At 41.5% G+C, this 26402-nt stretch overlaps 1 protein-coding gene across 3 annotated transcripts in view; it reads right to left on the reverse strand.

Annotated features, from left to right (window-relative positions):
- AKT1 (AKT serine/threonine kinase 1) overlaps positions 1 to 26402 on the reverse strand; it is a 74898-nt gene that overhangs the window by 22528 nt on the left and 25968 nt on the right. For all 3 annotated transcript variants that reach the window (XM_032690597.1, XM_032690600.1, XM_032690598.1), the window contains exons 3-7: positions 13057 to 13185; positions 6381 to 6492; positions 3461 to 3608; positions 1558 to 1689; positions 1326 to 1391 (exon numbers count right to left, since the gene is read on the reverse strand). In XM_032690597.1, the coding sequence (XP_032546488.1) occupies positions 1326 to 1391; positions 1558 to 1689; positions 3461 to 3608; positions 6381 to 6492; positions 13057 to 13185 (587 nt within the window). The remainder of the gene's footprint in view (positions 1 to 1325; positions 1392 to 1557; positions 1690 to 3460; positions 3609 to 6380; positions 6493 to 13056; positions 13186 to 26402) is intronic.

Below are 26402 nucleotides of genomic sequence, written 5' to 3' on the forward strand. Positions count from 1 at the left end.
TGGAGTGTCACAAGGTGCCTTTGTACAGTCCTGTCACATGTGTTCCCGTGGCAAGAGTAACATCAACTTGTTTGCCACAGTCTTGAGATTTCTGGTCATAACCCATAGCACCATAGAATACCCTGAACTGGAAGGGTCCCACAAGGATCATCGAGTACAACTCCTGGCCCTGCAAAGGACAACCCCATGAGTCACACACCATGTGCCTGAGAGCACTGTCCAAACAATTCTTGAACTCTGCCAGGCTTAGTACCATGACCGCTTCCCTGGGGAGCCTGTTCCAGTGCCCAACTACCCTCTGGGTAAAGAACATTTTCTTAATATCCAACTTAAATCCAGTCTCATAGCTGACTTCAAGAGACCTTGTTTTGGGTATCTGAGTTTATGAAAGCATCAAGGAGAAAATATCACATGTCGTATCACTGTCTTCATCACTAGGGGTGACATTTTTAAACTACTCATATTATTGCAGAGAAAAGGAGGATCAGGTTTTAGACATTCATGATTACACTCAATACAGCCAATATTTACTTCCAGAGGTCACACTTAACAGGGCTTAATTCCAGTTAAGCCCTTGTACCTGGCCAAAGGAAACAACCAGAATCCTATACAGTCTCTTGGAGGGTTTAAGCAGTTGTAAACAACTCAGAGACAACTTGTAATAAATATTAGAAACAAAATCTTGAGATGGAACTTGGATATCTGAACTCAGCACAGAGAGATTGCTGGCACTGAAAGTCTAAACTGAGAGTGTGGTTTGATTACGCAGTTAAGCCAATCCAAAAGGAAAGCAGTGGTTAAAGCACAGTCCTGCTCTTCCCTGCCCCATTCCACATGCTCCCACCACTATTCTTTGGCTGCCATTACCAGTGTTCTGATTCCACAGTTTTTGGGAGCTTAAAATAACAACAAAGACAAAATTAAAGGGTATTTCCCCACTCTATCTTCCTGAACTTGTTTGTCACAAGATCAGGGTCACCCTGATCTTTGCTAGAAAGAGGAGACCAAGCATTTGGAGGACAAGGGAAGTAGATATTTCTCTCAGAGATAGAAAGTCATTAAATGGGTGAGCTGTAAAGTCAAACCACACCCTGAAACACTGTCTTCAAGAGGTACTGAGGACCTGCTCTGCAAGAATCAGAAAACTTTAAAAAGTATCTTAATTTGTGCTTCCCAAAAATGGAAAGGGTACAAAAATACACAGCCACTCTGAAAACATAGATCTCAGATGCATTATATAAGTAAAAAAACCCAAAACCACACAACAGGGAAAGCCTTGTTTGTCATGATGTCAAGTAACACTCAGCAGAGGCAGAAATGCTTACTGTTAGGAATGGATGCCGAGAGTTCTGTAGAACACGGTTTTCTGTCAGCGTGTGCGCTACTTCATCCTGAAACACAAGCAGAAGGAAATCAGCAAAGTGGTTCCCCAGATCAGGGCTCCATGTAAAACACTAACAGAGCAATTATTTACAAGTTCTCTGAGAATCCTTGGCATGACTTTGCCAAAGGCTGTATCAAGGGTGAACCACATGCCCAGGTTTCCCATCTACTCACCTTTGCTACAATAACTTCTTTCTTCAGAATTTTCATAGCGTAATACCGTCCAGTTGCTTTTTCTTTAACCAAGATGACCTTTCCAAAAGTGCCTTTTCCCAGTAGTTTAAGGTATTCAAACTCATTCATGGTCTGTTAATGATACAGATAAAAAAGAACTGAATTACATGAACTAACAAGAAGTACACTATTCTCAGCAGAAGTGCTCATTCACGTGAGAATATGTTACATCGCATATGTTACACATGTGTCTTTTTTTTAATCTTTTTGTTTTGTAGAATTCAGGAGTAGAAATGACTCTTCCATAAAAATGAATGCCAGTGCACTTCCAAATATAATCAATCAAACTATTTAGGGAAAACCATAAGCTTTCAATTAAGTGAACGCTCTTTTGCATGACGACACTCAACTGCGGAAGTAACACTCAACATACATTAATCCAGATATTTTGACCTCTTTGTCAGTGCAGACGTTCCTTAAAAGGCACATGCTGCTCTGATTCCAGGGATTAAACTCACACCTTTTTTCTGATGTTCCCCACATCTCTAGGAGGGTGCTTTCTTGTGCCTCATTGTACTTCACTGAACAGTACCAAAACCACAGGACAAATAACTGCCTCACAGATTAGCCATGTTGCAGGCTAAGGACTCTCTCTGTGAGATCAATGATGGCTGCCAACGTGGCAATAATCAGACTTACACAACCCAAGCCCCAGTTGAGGAAAAAAATTAAGACACTTTCGACAGCGACAGCAAACTTCCTCAATAGTCTTCCCTAGAACTGGCTCAGGAGACTTCCTGATAATTGTTCAGTACAGTTGATATCAAGACTTCAGTTATCACCGTCACTAACACACCCAGGGAGAGACAGTCACTGTTTCAGAAAAACAGGTATATTTGACCAATGTTTGACCAATATTTCTCACTGCATTTCTATGAAGAGGTGCCCAGCAAGGGCAGGATCTGTTGAGCCAAGGATCTAAAGGCCTAATGGCAGCTTTAATTCAGAGAGACATGTAAGTAGCCACCCCCATCACTCTGAAAGCACTGACATGACACAAGGGTAACAAATACTTAGTGAAGAAACTGGTGGATAACTATCTTTTAATAGAAAAACTTCATCAGTTTTCCCAAAACTGAAACAAACTTATGAAAGTAGGTGGGGATGACAACGGTGAGACGAAGACACAAGAAAGTGCCCAGCTAAAATCCACAAACATTGCATTCACTTGGGAAGTTTCTATCAATTCTTTCTTGCAAGAACAGGTGGGATCACTTTGGAAAACAAAAATCCAAACAGAAGACCACAAGGAGGTAGAAAGAAGTGAAGGAAGGCTAAAGACAGACACACCTAAAAAGGCTAAAGATCTCCTCTGGTACACACTCCTTTCATTGAAGGCCACTGATGAACTGGCCCTATGCATTCAGACTATGTTGTGCCTGATGCAAAACCCCAAGCTCTAGGAACATTACAGACAGACACTGCCGTGGCTGCAGGGGGTCAGCCTAAACCCTTAATCCAGAGCAATTAAATTCGCTGGACCCACCCTAAATCCTGCAAATCCACTGGAATACCTTTGTACCCGCCTGCAAAGAGTTTACAGAGTCATGTGGTCTAGCAGGAGCTATGATTTCAGGCCCTGTACCACAGGAAAACAGGCAAACCAAACCCAGACATGAGCTGGCCTTGAAAGTCATCCAGTAAGGAAACTGAACTCAGAACTCTGGTGGACCCAGCTAGGCTCTGCCTGGTACCTGCTCAGCTCAGACAATTGTTTCCTGCAGAAGCTGCATCTACAACCAACTGTGTAATTGTTATGGGAACAGATGTGGCTTGATGGCTATTTCTTGTCTACATTTGAGAAGACCTAAAAAAACCAGTTATTCCTGCTATGCCCACTTACCACTTTGTGTTTTGGCTTTGTCATAGAAACTTCCATTTCTTCGGCACCTGAATTATCACTGGGAGAGCCAGATCTAAAATCCATCATCTCTTCCTCTTGTTTCTTGAGGCTGTCTGCTACTGTTTGGATGGCTTTTGTCCATTCTTCCCTGGCAAAATATAGGCAAAGACATTCATTACTTGTGACTTTACCATCTGCTATTGCAAAGATCATCAAGGAATACAGAGCAACTAGTGCTCTCTGAGGAATCAGTGGAAGATACAATGAATTATGTGCGTTTTCAAGCACTGCAAAAATGCATTTTTAAGACCACTTTCAACAAGTATCTTTATTAATAGTACTAGAAACAAAAGACAACTGAAGTTCTCCCAGTCTGGATGTAATACAAGGCTTTTCACACAACAGAACTTTTAATAGGAATTCAGTCAACAGCTGATATGACCTGGTGATAGAGAGACTTACATAACAAAAACAGACTTGCCAAAACCAAAAAGCAAGAGGCTCCCATGAAGCACAAAGCAATTAAAAGCAGTTTCTACATTTCTACGGTGCACTGAAACACATATCCAACTCCTGGGGACACTATGCCACCTTTTTGCACACATATCCCAAATTTTAATGGCAAGGGGTGTTCCTGGAGAAGGTATTAAATCTCAGGATACTTAGGTTATTCCTGTGTTATAAAGATGATGACAGCAGTACAGCAATTCCTGTGTAAACTTTAGCAGAATGTCAGCAAAAGCAGTGACATTTCATCTTAGGTCTTGGTTACGATAAAGTTTCCACAGCTGTTTCAGCAACGGGTGCTCTAACAGTGACCCCTTTGACTCCCATGGAGACCACTTCCACTCCAGTGTCCTTTGGGAAATTTCACACCTTTGGAAACTACTGAAGTGAAAGTTCTTGGCCTTCACTTGATTGCACTGCAAATTTATTGAACATAAAGAATACAACTCGTAAGGGCTTACAGGGTTTCAGGACAGGGTTTAAGACATACAGGGGCTGAAGGACTATCTGAACTTACGATGTTTTACTGTCTTTTGTATCTGTAGGGAACGAGATGTGGTGGTTTAGTTGGTGTTTTAGTTTAGTTGGTGGTTAAACTCTTCTCCCAAGGTCAGCCCAGGTAAAACACTTTGTTACCACAGCAGGAACAGCAGCAGCCAGTGCTGAACTGCTCTACACGCAATCTGCAGTGCAGTTGTGCCATCCTTATCAATGCCCCATTTTCCACTGGTTCTATGAAATGACTTTTTTTTTAAAAAATCATATCTGAACATGTGGATTTCGGTTTGTGATGGATGGAAGAGGCACATCATTCGTCAGAGGAAGCAAAGTCCATAGGAAAAAGTGCCCAACACAAGATTCTAATAAAAACTGCACCACTCAGGGCTTTCCTGCCTTGTTCATTTTTTATTTTGGATTTTGCCTCAATATGCACTATCCCTCCAGCCCTGTCTGGGGCAGCAAGGTAATGCCAAACGTTCTGAACATTCTCCCTATACTCCCAGCACAGACTATTCCATCCACCATCACAAACACATTCCCTTATTTGCTAGACATATTTTTCACATTCAGAATGGTTACAATAAGAACTTTTTCTTCTGTATTTTTCTCTTTCCATCTCTTTCAAAAAGCAAACATTGGTTTTAAAGGCACAGAGGAAGCTGAAGGCATATCTACCTTCATATCTCTTCTAAGATTTGTTACTGACTTGGTTGAGATCTCGGTCCTCCTGAAGCGAGTATCTTTGATTTCTGAGAGACCAGAATTTCACCCTCAGCTTTTATGTCTCAAGAGTACACAACAGAGGTGACTAACACTCCGAGCCCCGAAGTGTCACAAAGCTGACTTAATTGGGTAGGAGGGAACAAAACAAGACTGAAATACAATCTTCTTCCAAGTGGAAACTGTTATTCACTCCCTTTAGGGTCACTGACCACAAAGCTACTAAAGAAAACAAGGACCAGTTTCTTTTTCTTTGCTTTTAATTTGACTTCACCTTCTTCTGATCATTGTAACAGAATTAAAAGCAATAACAGGAAACTTTCTTTAAATCAGTGCATGCAAAGTCTATGGAAACAAGAGGCAAATAATATTGGATAGAATTTACCGATCTTTAAACTAAACATGTGCCAGTATCATATCTAGGGAATACCAGGGGTTTAAAATACTCATTCCCCTAGGGCAATAGTATTGGAATAATTTAAATTCTGTTTCTGAAGAGCGAGTAAATATTTAAATACTCAGTAGTTGCAGAATAGCTGTGCTGGAAAACTGTTCTCTCTGGAGGTAAGAGATCAATTCTCCAATGATGAGAGCACAGGATGCAGCTCTTAGCTTTGTTTCCTAACAGCTGAAACAGAAATCTGCACCTGCAGCAGATAACTATCACCTTTATTATCTAATTTGCATAAAACATTAGCAATCAGCAATGACAGAACTAACTTTTCCTCTAGAAACAAGGTGTCTAAATAGACTTTAAAAGGTCAGTATTTTGATACAACTCAACTTTGCCTGAATCTCTATTTCACTTGTGCTCATCCTTCCAGAAACTCCCAGGTCAGAAACCCTTCATTTTACATACCCACAACATTTCCAGTGAGAAACGAACCTTACATTTCCAGAAATAACTACCTGTGTGCTGGTACACACCTGCACCTGTCCATTTTGGATACCCAACCTAGCAACTCTTCATTTACAAACTGCTCAAAATCCACTCCCTGAAACCCCCCCTTAGGGTACCTTTTATACTGGAACATGGACTAAAACTGAGGCGCTCAAAAATCATTTGCCGCTTTTCAGTCCAGACGTACATCATCTGATAAATAAGAGCTTCAGCAAAAGACTTGCTATTAATGCTGAAGACTTGCATCTGCTTTTGCAAGGAGTTTATGCATTAAATATGAATGAAACATACCGCTCCTCTGGAGTCTCCACATGAAATGTTCTTTCAATTACTGTGGTCCACTGGAGGCATCTAATGATAAATGTGTTTGGTTTAGGTCGTTCTGTCTTCATCAGCTGGCACTCTACCACAATCAAGGAAGAAAGAGTCATGGTACATAAGAAGGTTTAAATAATCATTTGTCTTTATTCTTATCTAGCAAACTGTTGTGATTAATCAGCCATAGAAATCTCTGTAAGTACTTCTTTAGGAGACTTGAGACAATTTACTGTGTTGATGAAACCAATAAATAGCTTGGGAGATAGCCATCTAAGCAGCACCGAAATCAAATTCTGCTTTGAAAGGCTCCGCATTTGGTCTGCCCATAGAGGTAAGTAGAAATGTGATGTGATAACACAGAAGCCATTCAGACTCAGGTCCCAGACTCCAAAGGTCATCCAGAGCAGAGCACATGGCCAAAGTCATTTAATAATGCAGCAATTACATCCACTGAAACTAAAGTCAAGCCCCCACATTCCCTCCAATTGACTTTCCCAACATAAAACCCTGTCCGTGGCTTCCAAGCAGTTGCCAGAGAGCACGTTTGGTCACTTTGCACCGACCTGAGGAAGATTAGACTCAGCATTTCCAGTCCTCAAACACTAGAGGGAACATCAAACTGCAAAGGTACCCCCTGAAAAGACCCCATTCCAAACGCCTTCGGGACAGCTGCTGCAGTCGGATGCTGTACGGACACGCGGCTCACAGCTCCCATCACTGCCAGAATTCAAGCACAACCTAAAAAGGCTACAGAAGTACAGCTACATGCAAAGCCACCACTTCCTTCATCAGAATGCTCTACTGAGAGCTGAGCATTATTTTTTTTTAATTTTAAAATCACATCTACTACTTTAAGCTTCATAGGATGTTACGAGTGTTTATCCTTCCAATTTGGGCCTGAAAATGCACCTGACTAGTGCACTAGTACAGCTAATGCTATACTAACAGAGAGATGAAAACCAAAAGAAAATCAATACCAACAGAAGCTAAGACACCATATTTTTTAGATTAACATTAATAGAAAATCTAATTAATTAAGAAGCTCCTGCTGGAGGAAAGTCAAATTAAGAAACCAAGTGAGCAGGGGGAAAAGAAATAAAATATAATTGTGGGGTTTTTTCTTGCATTAAACTCTTTTCCTTGCAGTTAATGAAACCACAAGCTGGCTATTATTTGGTCTTCAGGTTCTAAATCACTTTCCAAGTAAATAAAAAGGCACTATGAAGACAAGAAGAAATTTCTGCTTACTGCTAGAGCTACAAACATCCTCCACCTTCAGAAACGTGCAACTTGAGGACAGAATCCACCAGAATTCATACATGTCACTAAAGGCTACACTGGTACCATTAGGTTAATTTCATTATTGTGAAAATTTAGAATGCTCAGTTTTAAATTCAAGCTATTAATTAGCACCAAGATAAAATATTTACCGCCAGTGTTTTTAGGCGCCGTATTTTTGGCAATATATTTCATGCCTCATTTGCGGCTGGAATTATAAGCTTTTCAATGAGTAACTTTGCATTTTTCATGACAAGAAAAACCTAATTTTTCTTTAATAGCACGCTGAGGTTAATACTGCATCCTACTAAAGCACTGCAATTAGATAAGAGAAAGTTTATTAATGAGTCATGAAAAGGTTTTAGTGTGATAAACGGCACTCCTTCATTCACTCAGATTAAACAACTTCCGCACAGCGACGCAGCCGAGCGCCGTGTTCAGCCTCCCGGTCACCTCCATCCTCTCTCACTGAATGGCAATGAAAGCCAAACAACTGCACGGGCTGTCGCAGCCCAGCGCTGATAAATTCAGCTCAAAAGATCTCATTCCTGCTCCCAGACCGCCCACCGCAGTTTAGCTGCTCTTCTTTTTCTGTTGTTTGTTTGTTCTGCCTCCCATTTTTATCTGCTTAATGTGATTAGATTAAGGCCAGGGTTGTCCTCTGCACAATGCAGCCCTAAGACACCGAATTTGGCTGAAGACTCGAACAACATCAGGCTATTTCTAACCTCGTGCTAATCCAGAGCTGTTTTCCCATACTTATCCAGAAGGGCAACATTATGAAGAAATAAACTGAAAGGTTTTGCTTACATTTAAAAAACAGACTTTACATTCACATTAGGTGCCTCGGATTCTGAAGAAGTAGCACAGACATTTAAATTAGCCATGAACTCTAAACTTTAACCATTTAATTTCAGCAAAATAAACCACACGAGGAGTTTTCTGTCATAAAAGAGGACCAATTAAACGTCACTCTTCCCCTAAATCAGCACTGTCCATTGATATTTGTTAAGCTTGCTGATCCAGCAATCTTTAAGGCATACAGCAAGATGAATAATAGAGATTTGTCAGTTAATAACCACTATAATTCAAGTATGTCACACAGAAGTGTTTTGTTTAGTGAACAATATGCTATCTAATTACCCTGCTCAATCATAACAGCACATATCAAGTAATACAGAAGGCTTTATTTTTAAATTGCTTTACCAAAGTGCTGTACCACATAGGTTCCAGAAAGTTTCAAACTACCACTTAGCTCTCCCCGCATATGACAATCACATGGATTTTATTAACAAAACGAATAAACAGTAGGTTTTTTCTTACTTTTAAACCCAACTGTGTGCTCTTTACTGTAGTTGACAAGTTACAAAAGCACCAAACTTGCCTCCTCTAACCATGTACTGCAACATGAACCACACCAGCAGAGCACAGACATGGACGAAGTGCAATATGAGGTCTGATTTACAGCATGTTTGGAGGTTCTGCTTAAAAACATTCACATTTCAAATACGGGCCGAGGGTCACTCACCCACTTGGAAGACAGTTTTTCCTGTCAAACAGGCAAATGTAAGTATTTCCCATTTGCAATAAAGTAAGTACTATAAACAGCAGCCTGTTAAAAATGATTTAAATTGCTCTAAAGAACCTCTTGATTCTTTCCTGGCGTTTGGTCTTTTAAAGTAAGTAGGACAGAGAAATTGTTCCTAACAGGAATAGACACCAAGGCATTCAAATGTAAATTACCATTTTGTATTTGAAAGACACTTACTATTATCCCGGTGACTTTCTAAAATGTCACAATATTTGCTTTCCCAGCACTTAAGCTAAAAGGCAGATTACTTTCGATGAAAGTGTCAAACTCTGCTCCCTATATAATGACATCACACTTGAAACAATAATGTAAAGGAAGAATCCTTCCCATTCCTGCTTTGGTTTCTTTAAGGAAGGGTATGGAGAAAAAGAGAAAAGAAAAGAAAAAAAAAAGAAAAAAGGTAAATGAGGAAAGAAGAATGATGAAGAAACAAAACTTTGGAGAGGCAAACAGGAATGTTATGTTGAAGTTCTTGTTTTCTGCTAGCACCACTGGATAGATTCACCTTGGATAGATTCATGCTGTGCCTTGCTCAGCATGGCACAAGCCAGGAGCACAAAGTTACAGACCTGCACTAAGGTGGCCCTTAGTAACAGCAGACAAAAAATCCAGCCACTAATCTGGCCATCCCATGCCCTCAGATAAATGCTTGACTGCAGACACACAGTCCTGCCCCAAAAGGAGCTCTCGTATTGTTGAGCAATTATGTTTTCAGCTGTACAACAAAACCACCACAGTCCACCCTCCTTTTTGACAGCCGGGAGAAATAATCCCTTTCTAACAGGAACAGCCTCTCTCTCCATGTGGTTTTTCACAATATACTGCTTTTCTCAGCTATATGGTTTTAAAGGCTTATAACCTAATAGGGAGACATACATGATAATCCGAGATTACAATCGGTATGAAGGCTACTTATCTCACAGATTTACAACACAGGCTCTATTGGTTATTCATCTGCAGGCGCTCCGGAGCAGAACTTTTAGGTACAGGCTTCCTTTTTCCTTCTATCTTATTAGTGGTGAAGTACAGAACACAAACACAAATAAGACTCAAATATGTCAGTTAAATGCTCAGGCACCATCATTCAGAAGTTCTGTTTTGTTTTTTTGGGGTTTGCTTTTTGTTTGTTTGTTGTTGTGTTTTTTTTTTAAAATAAATCACCAGTAGGTTAATTCCAGACAAAATAAACTCCTTAAACACAGCATTAAATTACAAACATAAATATATGGTTATTTAAAATGGAGAATTAGCTGGAGAAAAAGTTAGTTAAATTAAATAAATAGTGAGCCTCTCTCTACCTAGAGGGGCTTAGAAACAAGTTTTCAAAAATGTACTATCAAAACCCTCACAGACTGAAAGGAAAAGGCTAGTGTAGCAGAAAGAAGAAACTGTCAAACACATGGAGAGTACACTCTGTTTATTGCTAATACTTTCTTCATATCTGTTAAGGAAAAAGACAGGTAATTGGTATCTTCTATCACTCTTTTCTCATGAATGGAGTATTTTCTACCTCTCATGGACTGCCAAAATCACTCAATATGAATTTTACACTATAAGTAAGAAGAGTCCCCTACTCATGAAAAAACTCCTTTTACTTGCAAAGATAAAAATGCCTACATTATATTACAGTAGAAGAGGTAAAGATTTTAATCAGAGACATGGGACCACTTCCAAAGAACAGACTGACAGAGACAGCCTGCCATCTCATTAAGAAAAAAAATCTAGTTCATTAATTAAGAAAAAAAGTCAGGGCTATCATGGTCTCTTGGAAGAAAAGAAAACAGAAGGATTAATTTTTACAAAATATTTAAGCTAAATTCCCCCCACCATTCACTAGCAGAAGGCTTCTATAGGTGCTCTGGCCTGAGCCTTCCTCTAGAGACAGCTTGAGTTCACTCACATTAACTCAACAAATTAACCCAAATGAATGTATCAGGCAAGCAGGTTCAAAGGGAAAGCTTATGGTGTGGAGGGCACCCAGAAGGGAACTGCACATCAGGTGCTGGAAGCACCACGTGCTACTTCCCACGTGGGAAATTAAATCCTGGTGGGGAAACAGCTGCTTCTGTGAGCCCAAACCCACAAAAATGACTTCTAGCAAGGAGGCCACACTCCAATCATCAAGACCTTCCTGATCTGCCACTAGTTCACCAGGCGAGAGCCAGTCTAGGAACATCCTCCCACCCACCACCCAGCCTGCAACGCCTCTCAGAAGGGCTACACCTTATCCACAGGCACATGCTGCATCTTCTCTGACCATGCTCTGATGCCATGGTAACAAACCTGTTTATCTATAAATGCTGAGACTGATGGGCTCAATCTGCCAGAAAAAGCACTATATTCCTGTTGTGAAAACCTATTTAAGTTAACTAGTTTTGAAGGCAACTTGAACAAAGAGAAGGCAATGGACACATTTTTACTCCTTAGCACTGAGCTGCCCAAGTAAATGCAGTTAGCAGCAAGAGGATGGAAGTGTCCTGCAGAAAGTGCATTTGTTAAAAGCCTCTGGCTATAGACCAAGTACTGAATTAATTTATGAATTAATGGCTTTCCACTGCTTTTCTTTACCTTCTTGATCTGTAAGGAGATACCAGACTAAAGAGGAAAGTACTGTCATTACTGAAATGAAAACACTATGACAATTCTCTCTCTCTAAAACGAGGCAAAAAGCCCCAAAGCACTCTTAGCATCCTGCACAGAGGCACCAGGCAACAGCACGTCCACTATTTATTCCCATCATCAGTCAGAACAGGTATATGCTGCTACCAGAGGAAAAATAACAAACATTTGCATTAATTCCTAGTGCTGCCCAGCCCTCTTAGGACCAGGGTGTTCCAAAAAATCTGCTTAATGATCAACTACAAAGATGAATCCCATGTACTTGAAGCTATCTGTAATGAAGAGGGAAAGCCCCTACACCCTTCTTGCTGCAGAGCTTTGCTCCCACTAGACACCAGGAACACGGAACAGATCGTTGTTAATAACAGGTGCCACGATCTATTTTTAAGTGGTGGAACGAGACACAGGCAGATCATGAGACAGGAAAGATTAAGAACAGGAGAAAATAAAAGCTGGAAGTATACAGAGAAAGGTTAAAAACATGAGCAAAAGAAGGAAATTATCTTCAGAGTCTTCTATCACATCCTGTGCTGCAGCACCTGAGCAAAGTCGGAAATGTTTGCATAGGAGAGAGTGCAGAGGTTAGGAGATGTTATTATTTCCAAACCCTTTTGTTGGCTTTAATAGAAGAAACATGGTTTTGTGTTCAAAATTAAGAAAAATCAAGCGTGTTTCATTAAAAGCAGTGCTTACTTTGCATTCTCTTGTGCTAACAATTAAATAACTTGACCTATGTCAATGCCGCTGGAATCCAGACCTGGTGGCAGAACAGAGGCTGACATGCTTTTGGCTGTGCCTACTTGCCAAGTACTGGGACACGTGCCTAGGTTGATTTCCACTTTAAAGCAACTTGCTGAATAACATACATACAAAATATTGACAAACAGATTGATTTTATTAGATAACTATAAATGGTAAATTAGTAGAAAACTGGTAAAAAAAAAAAAAAGGCAAAAAAAAAAAAAAAAGCAGAGCGTCAAACCCCCACATCACAGTCATTCCTGACAAACACAGCGGGGTTTATCTTCTCAAATAAACACCTACAGTGTTTAGATACATCACTCGGGGCAGACCTGAATGTTACAGATGCAGCTTACCAGCTACGACTATGAGAAAACATCGCCCCCCAAACTGGACGAGGGAGCAGGTAAAAACACTTACGAGCTACTGAGAAGTTATTTAGAGGTGATTCCCGCTGGTCGACATCCTGCGGTCGCTCCTTGTAGCCAATGAACGTGCCATCGTTCTTCAGGAGAAAATACCGCGGCCTCCATGTTTTGATGTATTCTCCTGGAGAGACAGGATGGGCAAAGGGTGAGAACATCAGAAAACACCCCAAAATACTGACTCACCGATAATTTTTTTTTTTGTTAATATTGAAACTACATGTCATTCTGACAGCAGCAGTTTTAAGAACATTCAGTTCAGTCTGATACAAACAGTGGAAAAATACAGGCACTGAGTCAGATACTGCTAGCAATGTTAACCATAAAAATGGGACTTCATAGAAGGTAAACAGCTATGTTTTGTTCTTCCATCTACGCCGATTTCCATTCAAATTCTGCAACATCTGCCTTAAATGCGTTTTAAATTTAAAAAAAATCAGAGCAGATGTCCTATGTATTATTTTTGCTATTGTCATTTTTCATACTGACAAGTGGAGAAATTTTTTTCATTTACATTTTGCAGCGCAAGTATTTTAAACAACAATGGGTAATTTACTAATTAGTCAACTGCTTTATCAAACCAACAGTCACTTTTAGACCATAAGAAGATAATTCTCTGCTTATGTTACATAACATCACTCACTCCTCTCACAATATCTCAAGCGTGAAACATGAGATGATATATCACAATATGAAGGGGAAAACACTGGATGATGTATAGCCACCACAAAGAAGAAAACAAACATCTATTTGAAAGATATGCCACCTTTCTTTGCCAGAGAAAATATCCCTTGCTCACACCATGCTACTGCTCGTCTGAGTAACCTGCATAGGTGTGTGACTGTGTTACAGCCACATTCCAAATGTCCAGCAGCAGAATAAAAAGAAAAAAGATGATCAAAACCTCAGTTATTTACGGGATTTATTCGTAAAACACTGGTCTTCAGGTAAGGAAGAGAGAGGTTCCACCTGTGGCTCTTCTGGATGACTGTCAATATGCCTTGGCTTTTTGCTTATTGACCAGACTGTGTTCTCAGGCAGTCTCTCAAGAACCTCAAATAGCTTTTCAAGGTGCCAAGCTGCCCCTCTAGGTCCTACAAGGTCCTGCAGTAGCATTTCTATTCAACTGAGTCACAAAAACCTCACTCAAGATGTTATTCAAATCACACTACTGGCCACACTTTTCCAACTCTGCTCACCCCAACAACTGATTTTAAAAAAATTAAAAACAAATGGTCACTACAAAGCACCACAGCTGGGCATCAGCTATCCCTCCTCTCCTGAGTATGGTTTCTCACTTGTTTGTTCAACACTGGTGAGAGGACGAGGGAGCACAGTAGGAGCCAAGCTCCTTTTCCAGTCTGTGCACCCCATGGTGCTGCCCTGAAGCACCTGGTGCCCAGTGCCCACAGGTTCATCTGCTGGCAAGCTCTTCAAACAACCACCCAGAGCAGTGAGAGGAGGAGGTTCACCAGACTTATTGGCTCTGGCAACCTTCTGCTGTTCTCCTATTCTCCCAGGTTCCTCTCACACCCTCTTTTCCTGCTGCTCAGCTTTCCTCTGCCAGTAATCTCTTTCCCAGCGAAGTGCACCCTGCCCCAGGAACTCCCTTGCAGCTGCTTTGTCTCCTTCCTCTCCCCACAGTCCTCCTCTCCGTCTGCGGTGCAGTTTCACCCTGCTTTGGGCACCAGCTGTGTCACTTCTCTGTTCACGTCCATCCCGTCCCCTCCTGCACACCGAAGCTGAAGCAGCCCCGACACCCACACCACGCGGCCACAGGCGCACACACCCCCACCAGCTGCTTTCACCTGTTTAGTCCTTGTTGGGCTTTTCGTTTTCTATTTAAAGCAAAAAAACTAAGAGTTACCGAACTGTTGGAGAGAGTTGCACAGAGCTACCTTTGCAGTGGTCATGTCTGCAGAAAACATCCATTTGCACTGAGGAAACAGGTATGGGGCAAGAAAGGGGAGAGGAAAAGGAAGGCGCACAAACCTTCTCAGTGTTTCTTTTAGAGACGTCTGTTACTGCTATAAGTCTTACACTAACCTATAAGGGGTTTACAAAAGTGTCATCATTGCTCCAGGAATTTCAGAACTCACCTACAGCTGTCATGGTTTAACATTTATTAGCAAGGAGGTAAATGTAGAAGGTTTTGTTGTCAGCATCTTTTTAATTCTGACCTTAATTAAAAGCTGAAAACTTTCTGGGATCAGTAGGAGATTATGAAGCCTTCCACATTTAAATTATCAGTTCAACTCAGCTCAGATCAGTGAGATTACTCCAATCTCATTACTATTACACCACAGATGTGACTACAGGGCTAAGAAGATACGTGGCACATTCAGCCCAGTCCTCGACTAGAGGTTTGCCAGGTAAGCAGGTCAGGGAGGTGGCTGTCCAGGCTATCACAATTTTGGAACACACTGTTACATACCTGACCCGTTGGTATTTTCTTCTCTTGCATAAAGCACACCCAGGAGACCTAGGAACCACCACATACCCTTTATGATACTTGCATTTAAGACTAAATACAGATTTGAGGGGACATCAAATATCTGAACAGAGGCAAGACAGAGTTTCCACCTCCCTTACTCCCTAATTTGTGCTACACATCTTTCCCATTGGCATTTACAGAGGGGACATTTATTTTTTGCAGATTCTGAAATTATTATCTGGTTATTTTCAGTGAAGCACGCATAATTTTACACAAAATTACATTGTACTGTCACAGAAGACTCTTCCTCTTAGATTAGATGCTTATGTTTGGCTCTCATACTTTCTTACAGCTTTATCCCCACTGATCTGTTTCTCTGTTAGAAACACATCATCTAACAGGATTAATCACACAGTCTTTAAATTGGTGCACTCCATACATATATAGCATCCTCCTCCACACTCACTCTCTCTCTGTGAAAAATCAAGGATTTCATTACTGCCAGGCTTTTTACAAGGATCGTTCTACTTGTATCTTCCCTTAACCATTGCTTTTTAGCTGGTTCTAGTTCCTGAACCACCTTTTTCATTTGCAAATAGATAACATGATTTTATTTAAACTTCTTTTCCACATGTCTGGAGCTTAATGAATCCTGTAATATGGAAGCCTACATATTATTGGTTATTGCTCTTGCCAAGGACAGTACGAGGCACAGTCCAGCATCTGTGGTATAAATTTTTATTATATAACACACTGAGGCTGTACTTCTGCATCTTGCAGCAAAGTGGTAAGACACTGCCTGGTGTGTGACTTCCCAAATAGATAACCTCCAAGTATAATTTTACATTCAAACCTGAGCAAACTATAGTTCCTCTACAGAAGTTTGGACACACAAATTCACAAACACAGTCATTAAAAAAATGTACAAAGTGTGTATTCTTCAGAAACAAGTTTATATTTTTATGATTAGCCAAAACACTATAAAAATGGTCTACAACCCATGAGGACCACATCAATCGTGACAGCAAAACTGACTACTTTAGGCAGAAAAGGAGTTTGTCAATACAGATAAAAAATAATTATGTGGAACTGCTGGGACAAAGCTGTCTGAAAAACATCAACACCTTTTCCTTCCTCCGATATACTCAGCAAGCTGTCATGCCTGAGGAGTGAACTGAGCTGTTTCATTTTGTGCCCTGTGTTTTTTGTTCCTGTTGCGGTTTTGTTTTTAAGAATCACAAGCAAGAAGTTACTTGAACTCACTAATATTAGCAGTTATGTAGTCACACTAGAAAGAATTGTACCGAGTACAGTAAATGCAAGCATGTGTGGCAAATTTTATCAGACAACACTAAAAAAAAGAAAAAAAAAAAAGATCCACCATGGAAAAGTGAACAATTTACAAAGCAAAACATTTTTTCCTCTGTGATTCACTGCTTGTGTAATGCCCTGGCAGAGCCTTCTTTGTTTTCAGTAACAGAATGCTAACACTGCAGACACAGGAAAGCAAAAGCATGGGTTATAAATCCTACATATAAAATCCTGGAACCAAATAGACTCCTCTGTAGCTTGCTAGCTTTATTATTTAAAATCTTTATGTACCATTCTGTTTACTCCAAGCAATTTCCAAATTGCAAAGAATCCCAAACTGTATATATCTGGAAACATACACAAAGATAGTTATAGACTGATTTCCCTTTATTGCCTTGTGTCTGCCCCCACACACTGCACATTAAAATACTTAACACACACTTAGAATGTAAATCCATCTCATGCCAGAAAAGCTTTCTCGCTGTAATGCATACTGCAAAGCATGCTTATGCCTGAATATTTCAGAAAAAGTTAAACACAAAACTCCTTTGGTTCATGAAAAGTTAATTCTACTGAGGATTTACAATAATGCAGGGTTAGGTTATTTTCCTCTCCTCCCCACAACAGTATCTCACCGAATCTGGAGCTGTCTACCACTGATAGAGTGTCTAACATCAGAAACAGCTGCCACTCCCTGGGAAGCTCACGGGGTAAGTGGAGAATAATGAGCAGCAAGCACCAGCAGAACAAAAGAAAATCCATCTTTATTTACCAACTGCTGCATGCTTGTTGCTGCATCAAGCTCATTCAAAGCCAACACCACACCCTTTAATTCAGAACAGACTATATTTAAGAAGCCTCTGCTATTTTTTTTTAATCAACTCATACATACCGATGGTTTGAAAAAAAAATCATTAGGTTAACCAAGTCAGCATCCAATGATACCCTTGATATTTAGAAAAGCACCAGACCAACTATTAACTTTCTTATGGCCCAAAGTAACCAAGTAACATGCCCAGGAGCACTGACTGAAAACAAGGTCTCAGTTACATGAAATGCACTCAAGTGGCTACCACAAATCTATGGATAAACAGTGCATCAAACTTTCTGTCCTGAGCATCAGAAGTATCAGCTTTAATTGCCATTAAGGTTAACGCTCCAAAAAATTAGAGCTTTTGCGTTATGCAAGCCTTCTCTACATTCCCACACGCTCCGATGATGTAACGACACTCCCTGATTGTACAGCCCCAGTTCCTGTCCGAGGGAACACGAAAGTTATGCCAATCGCAGCGCTAATGTGCCACCAGTCAAAGGCGGAATGACTCATTCCCGAGCCTCAATGGCCCCGAGAAGTGGTCTGCATCCTGTCGGCCTAATAAGGTCTCGGCAAAACAGATGCCAGTTTCCTTAAAGACGTGAAGCTTTCAGGAGCTGCCATCTCATGTGTGCTGGGGAGTGGGACGGGGATTTACAGTTAGTTTTTGCTGCTTGAGTAAATGGGGTAAGTGTCCGCTCGTTTCAAAACCAGCTGAAATCAAAACAGATTTGGAAAAAGAAAGCCGGATTGAAAATCTGTCTTTGCATTTCTAAAGCACTCGGAAGCAAGCCCTTTCCAAGCCAGGGAGCTAATTCTGGATCTTAACAACCTGACACCAAACAATTAAGTCTAGGGTGACCCGAATGAAAACTCTCAGCTCAAATACGTTCATTTTTTTTTACAGAAATTACTGCACAGACACCCACAAGGCTGGTGCACCGCTCTTCGCTCCCCTCAACAAACTGTCAGAACAAGATATTTAAACACGGTGCCAGGTTTTCGGTAGCTTGGGGAAAGAAAAAAAGAAGGGAACAAAAAAAGAGGTTATGCTAATGTCTTTCCCAACGCGCTGGCGGAGAGAGAAGGACCTCTGGTTTGTCTGCCTATTCAGAGGCGCAGTGAAGGGGCCAGTTCTTTGATGATTTTTTTGGGCCCCTCTCTGGATGCCTCCTCGGCCGCCGCCTCCAGTGTACAGCTGCGGAGGCACTGCCTGTGCCTGGAATCTCAATGAGGTGGCCGGGCCTGCTGCTGGGGCTGCTCCCCCGTGGGGAGGTCACCTGCAGCCCAAGGCCACTATGCCCGGCCAATGCTCCAGAGCTCGGCTCATCCACGCCAGGCCAACGCTCCAAAGCTTGGCTCATCTGCACCAGGCCAAGGCTGAACAGCTCGGCCACTCCGTGCCTGGCACAGCCCTAATGTGGGGTCCCACGGTCACAATGGGCTAATTTGGGGTATGACAAACCCACTCCCCACTTTCGTGTCCCACGGGCAGCTGTACGGCTGCACGGTGCACTAGCAGCCCACACGGCCCTGACTGACATGACTGCCAACAGGTTCAGAAGAAATGCCTCCTCCTCCCCGGTTTCTGCTTTTCTAAACCTACTGCCGTTTCTCACGCTCGCAGAGAGCTGCAACACAGGGCACCTGCTTCATTATCATATCTTGGGGGAATATGGGGAGGGAGGGAGGGAGAGGGGAGCTGGAGGTGGGGCGAAGGGGGATGGCTGAGCCGTCTGGCCTTCGAGCGACAAAGGGAGCCCCGCGAGGACAACTCGTGGTCACCTGGCACCCCACATCTGTAAATTAACTTCAGAAAGCAGCAAACAGCCTCGGCTTACTGCTTCCCACAAAGCTGTATAGAAAAACAAGCGTATTGGAAGCTGCCCCGTCTTCAGTTACACAACAGCGCAGGTGGGAAACACCTAAGGAAGGCAAGGAACGGGTGCTCTGATTCACAAAGCTGGCCATGGGAGAGATCAGAAGTCAGATTACGAAGAAAGAAAAACAGATTCTCGCCCAATACTTTCTCTGTGCAGGGGATGGACAACTACCACGTTCTCCGATTCCATCTCTGCCAAAGGGTTTGAGATCACCAGCCAACACCACCACTGCAGAAGACAACACCTCCATTTTTTACCACTGTATTTCAACTGTCTGGTTATGTAAAACTGAAACATGGAGGTTTATCTTTTTTCTTGTTTGGTTTTTTTTTGCTGAATTTCAGTTTAGAAGGTCAAAAATGTTGCCATATTGCTTACAGCAATCAATTTAAGCAATACCAGATATTCCCAAAGGACCAAAAGAGAATTAATCAGCATGTAAAAAACTCCTTACTCCTACCTTTGGCACAGCTTAGTCAGGCTAGTCCTAACCTACAGCTGTCTCCAGTGGGAGAAGATGTAAATGAAATTTCATTAAAACCAGCAGTTTTAAGGATAGCTATATAAATTACAAGAAAATATAAAGTGATTCCTTAAGCTATACTGAAAGCAATCTCAGAGTGAATTGCATCTCCACTACTTCATGGTGTGAGCAAAAGGACTTAAAACTACCATGAGGTGTCCAACAGAATTAGAGAGATCCTTTCTGTAACAAGCTTGCAAGCAGCTATAGCATTTTACCAAAACGCTGCACTCCTGTAGCAGAAAGCACCATCATGTATTTCTCTGCTTTTGACAGGTGCCCAGCTCTCTCTCATTTTTTTAAATAAATAAAAATGACAGAGGAGGTGTCAGATTCACTGAACTGAATTAAGCATGCTTAGAACAATTATTTCTCCCCAAGTAATTTTTACCTTGACACTATGATGGAAAATAGCACAAGCAGCTAACAAGCCACTTAAGCTAATAAGCCTCTTCAACTTCTTAAATATCTTCCCTTAGAGGAGGGAGGTAGCTACAACTATTCCTCAAGCTCAATCTGAAGTTAATACAACCAGTATTTCTGAAAATCAGGCTCCTAAATATACCCCATGTGTTTATAAAAAGAGTGTGACTTAATCCTCCAAAGAATTTATGTCTACTACAAATACAAAGAAAAACAAAAACTAAACCAAAAACACCAAACCCGCCACACCCCGGTGTATTTGAACAAGGATGGGCTTTTCTAGACAGCATCTAAAACCTGATTCAATTATTTTACCTCTTCGCCTAAGAATCCTTAGCCATGACTCTCGTGCTTATCTGAACACATGCCTGATTTGAGTACCACAAACCCAGTTTTATTCTTCAGTAAATCCTGTCTAGAGACTGACAGAGAGTGTCAGAGGGGACAAAGCAAAGAAACAAACCAAAGCCCTTGTAGAGATTAAACAAAGTAAGACCGAAATCACAGTTTGAACTTGTATTCCTCAAGCTGCCTAAACATAGAGGATGTTCAGGAAAAGCATCATTAATTGATTAAAAATTATTTTAGGTCTCTTCCCCTACTCTGCCCCATTAAAAAAAGATTAGGTGAGTCAAAGACTGGGGCAAGAGTGATTTTTATGATGCATTTATTTGCTTCGCGAACATTAAACCTGGAAAGTACTCAGCAGAGGCTCCCCATCAAAATCCCAAAGGCAGTGAGACTGAGAGGTGAGCTCGTAGCTTGGGGGGGGGGGGGGTGTGCACACGAGAAAGCAAGAGCAGGGGAGGGAAAAAGCAGGACACAGGCATGAAGAAAACATCCGCAGCAAGGACTGGTGAGTCCCCGCCTCGCTCTTCTAGGCTCCCATTACCAGATCATTGTGTCATTCACAAAGTGAATCAAAACCTCGGGGAATTGTAAAGAATTGGCAAAAAAAAAAAAAAAAGGCAAAACAAAACTAAAGGACATTAGGAGAGATTTATGGAAACAGCAGCTTTTCTAAAACAGAGGATATGGACCAACTTCAGAGGCAGTTGAAAAGGAAAAAAACCGCTCTCTTTGTAAAAACTAAGCTGCAGAACATGGACTTTAATAAATAAGCAATTTATGGAGAGTAAGAAATTAACACATTGTATTGTTATCCTTTAGCTTCTGGGTTTGAGTCCTAATTTTCAACATAAATACAGAATTGTTTTAGGCCACTTACAATAAAAGCTCTACCAGTAATTGTGTGATCATGCTGTGCATCAGGAAATTTCTTGAAAGTGCCAAGAAAAAAAAATCAATGCAGAATTTTAAACATGTTTATACAAACAGTTACTGGGTAAATATTTCATAGAAAGATGCATGAAAGCTAAGTTAAGCAAACATTCAATGGCAAAAATAAGAAGTAACATTAAAAAAGGGGTTTTGTCTTCATATGGCTGGAGCTAATTTGGATTTCCCTTCTTCATTTCATCACTAGCACGTCTGCAAAACCCTGGAGGAGCACATGGAGACCATGTTAGTTCTAATAAAAAGTTTCATTTATCTTGAGCCATTTAATGGCCATCAATGGAAAAATTACAAGCACTTCCCAGAAAGCAAGTTCTAATATTTGTTATCATGGCAACCTCCTGGTTACGCCTCCAAATTTAGTATTCCTCAGATAACTTTTACTGAGTCACTACCCCAAACTCAGCAATGAAAACCTCCTCCAGATAACAGGAGTGCTGCCTCACTTCAGAGGAATTTTGCAAAGTAACTTAATTGCCTACTGAGAATTTATTAAAGCAACTTCACCTCTGAGTAACACGAGAGCAAACAGCCACCGTAGCTCTGGTGCTAAGCTTAGCTGAGTAACACAAGCGTAAGAAACTTTGCCAAGGATTTCTGTGCCTCGGACTTAGGTGTGTTGTCACCATAAAGCAGAGCACAATCCACACTGCTGCCTCAACAGGGCCACAAGCCCAGCCAGATGCACTACCAAATTTCATTTATTTTTGTAACAGAGAGTCAAAATGTTGAGTCTCAATATAATCAAAAAGCAAAATTCCTGCTGGATTTCAGTGGTACCACAATTTAGCCCTGTAACACTGCAACATGACTAAAATGGGACTAAAAACACGTACGTATAATCACAACTGTTTTTTAAACCCCGAAGTCATCTATTATATTATGCTCATTATACTTCTTCCTAACAACTCCAAGCTCCAGGATAGATGCATTTCAGTCAGTCACATGAAAATCTGTTTCTTACACAAGGAGGAATGAAATAAAGACCAACCCAAAAAAAGATACAATAAAGACCGACCTACCTTGACACTGCTCCCATGAATTAATTTTCATGTTGCCAACAGCATCTTGGTACACTAAAGTCACTTCTCATTTTAAAAATAGCATAAAAAATGAAAGGTATACACCACACAGAAGTGAGAAGCAGATGGACACAGGAAGATGGGAGCTTGAATTACACTTTCCAGCCTGCAGTGTCCCATACTTTTGTAATTTTTGCCATGTCTTCCCAAAACAGCCTCCTCTATTCAAACTGATCCTATTACCAAGGGAAAAAACCCCAGTATCCCCTACCCACAGCCTGTCCTGAACTCACACCAGTTTCTGTAGGCATCAAACCTGGCACTTGCCCCACTGGATTTTCTGAGGTCAGGGACTACTACATCGGCCCCACCTTTCCTCCACAGCTGGTTTTCCAAGCACAGCACACCACAGGACTGTTCCTCACCACACACATCCCTTCCTCCACTGCAATCCTAAAAGCCCCATCCCATAACTGAGCACAGTCCACGCTCTGCAGTTCTGTTCCCACTGTCACAAGGATGTCCCCAAAGGACAGAAGCAAAACGAACACCAAAACACATCCCTTGCCTAACTGGGTTACAGCTACCAGTCAGGTGTAGAACTTGCAGCAACCACAGCAGCTGTCCAGAGGAGTCAGATTCCCACACTTTAAGCCAGAGAACACCAGAAAACCATACATAAAGCTTTAAATTCATATGATGATTTTTGCTCTGTCCTGTTTGTAAAATAATTTAAAAAAAAAGAAAAAGGAGAGCAAAAAAACCCTACAGGTCACCTGGGGTAACATTCTTGAAGGTCATCTGGGGCCAAGCTCGTGCCTCAGGGACTTCTGGAAAGGAAGGTACAGGCACATGTACAGAAAACCCTGCATGCAAACCCTGTTCAGTGCTCAGCACACGCTCTGCTTACAGCATTTCCTGCCACTGCTCCCTGATCTGATGCTTCCAGCTCAGGCAGCAGCTGCTGGGGGCTCCTCTGCCACTCCAGGGGTCAAGCCAAGCAAGTGCCACCTGCAAACTCAGCAAGGTGGGAGGGAAACCAGAGGAGAAAGGGGGAAGACAGAGGCACCTTGAGGAGGGGATAGAGCGTGCCCAACATGAGCCAAGATGTGGCTCCCACAATTCTGGCTGGAGTCTGCTGCATCAGAGGACAATGCTGACAAAGGGACAAGCTGGGTCTTTGATGGACTGAGAGTACAGGCAGGGCAGGGAGAGGTGGCAGCCTGACTCCCCACCCCAGGCCATGCCAGCTGTGCCAGTTGCCATCACCAGTACCGGTCCCGGTTCTGTTGCTGCTGGAAGTGTAGCCGCCACCCACCCACCTAGCTCCTCTCTCAGAACCTTGCTCTTGAAAAACAGCCAAATCCAGTAGGTTTAAATATCAAAGCTACATCCTTTAGATACAGACACGCAGGTACACCAGAGACAACGTGGAGATCTGGCCATGAGCTCACAGTATCACTGTGCTGACCCTGCTCCTTCACAGGCACAGCCAAAGCTCACAACGAAATCTTCTGGAAGTCACACTGGCCTCAAAGACTGAGCCCACCCTCTGATCTGGGGAAGCTGTAAGGTTTAGATTATTCCCTAATTAATGCTTTTGTGCATTTATTTCTCCATCCTCTGTGACAAAACCTTTTTAACATCAAGATTACAAGTGTGTCAAGCTAAGAGACAAAAATGTTTCCAAAAAGCAGTCACTGCACACTTGCAATTTTCATTTATCCACAGAACACCAAATGAACCTTGGTTGTGGATAGACTTTTTGCAAATTACAGTTTTCTAAACAAAGACATCCTTAGCTACAGAAATTGGAAGGTACAGATAACACCCTCTCCTTTAAAAAAATAAGAAATAAAACAGGATAAAGGATCCACATCAAAGTTATTGTTCTGGTATTATATCTGGTGATAAAATTGCAGCTCAGCTACAAAATTAACTAAGAAAGAGTCCACTACTGGGTCACCATCATTGGTTTGAGAAAATGTTTTTCTACACAAATTTTCTTCGCCTCATTTAAGAATCCAAATTTCCTACTTTAATCTTTTTCCCTTTTCCAAAAGAAATTGGGAGCCTTTTTAAGCAATGAAGATATCTAGTTATTTAATCACAGGGGCAATACAAGATTAAAATGGTTTCAAAAATTTAATCCAAACTAAATGTCTCCATTATGATAAAGTTTCCCAATGAACATTAAATCAACAGGTTTCCAATTTCAGGTACAAAATCTGACTGAAAATGCTGCTTTGCAAAACTATCACAGTCTCCTGCCCCTCCTCACTAAAAATGCAGCCTAAATTGCTATTTCCATAAAGAAATACAATAATTCCTTATGACCTGCAAGGATTCTTCTGCTTAACCTAAAGGTAAAATTTGCCCTAATTTATCATACAGAAATCAACTGCTCTGCAGATATGCATACCAGCAAGCTCCTTTTCCATGCTGCAGTTGGAATTTCTACTGAATTGGGGGTGATGGCAATTCAACAGCTTTATTTGCAGTCCTCTGTTCTTTGCACCTAATTCATGACAGTACACAGGATGCAGAGAAACGTGGTTATGGCATTCTATACACTTTCCATTTCATCAGGTATGCTTCCCTGTCTTAATCTTTAAAAAGGAAACTGTAAGCAGTAAGCTGCAAAAAGGCTGATGATGAAAAAGCAAGGGAGCCGAGGGAAATAAAGGAATTTTTTTTTAAATTACGAACATCAATGCCTTTCAGAAAGAAGAGATCCAGCCACATTTCCCCCTTCCTTTGTACTGAAGTTTAATAAACATTCTCTCCAAGTTACCAATTTTGAGAAAATCACCGGATAAACACTTGTGTTAACCCAGCTACATGGCTCGGTGCCAAATGTAATGCCAAACTTCCCAGTTGCAAAACGAGCTGTTTTTACACACCAAAGTAACCACGCAGCAGGCCTGCCGAGCCTGAAGACAGCTGACAGAGATGACTGTTGCTGTCCCCCCATTGCACCGACATCCATCCAAATACCAACATCTGCTGTGCTACAATTTACTTTTTACACAACATTTAGCAAAACAGTGCCTCTGACTGCAACATCATTAAGGAAGTAACAACAAATAAATCGCAAAGTCCCATCAGACAATTGTAAAATTAAAGCATAGTTTGCCTTGCATGCACTGAGCTTTAGTTCAGATGTACTGGACTTCAGAAATAATAAGCATTAGAATCTGTTTTCTTTTATTAAACACACAACACACAATTCTGTACACCGTGACAAGCACAATCCATCATTACAGTGTAAATTACAGTTTTGAGGGGATTGACTTGACTCAGTAGGCAGAGAAGCAGATGCCTGCATGGCAGCCTGGCTTGCCCGGGACCATCACGGCAACCCAGAGTACTAACAGGATTACACTGTGCCTGCAAGCACAGGAGCTGTGCTCTGAATTTGGGGCCCACTCCTTTCCAAACACCCAGAGCACGTATTTGTGCTTGCAAAGTAAGGAATTAACATTCCTAGAATCTAAAGTGCCCTTTGCTTTAAAAGTAGGACGGAGCACAGGGGCCAAGGCAATCAGACACCACCGCACAGAGGTGAGGTGGGCTCTGGTGGTGAGCCCTGTTACAAATTCATAGCCTGTGGGTTCAAACCAGGATTTTGTCTC

This window comes from Chiroxiphia lanceolata, chromosome 6 (genome assembly GCF_009829145.1).
Source record: "Chiroxiphia lanceolata isolate bChiLan1 chromosome 6, bChiLan1.pri, whole genome shotgun sequence".
In the NCBI taxonomy this organism is placed as follows: domain Eukaryota; kingdom Metazoa; phylum Chordata; class Aves; order Passeriformes; family Pipridae; genus Chiroxiphia; species Chiroxiphia lanceolata.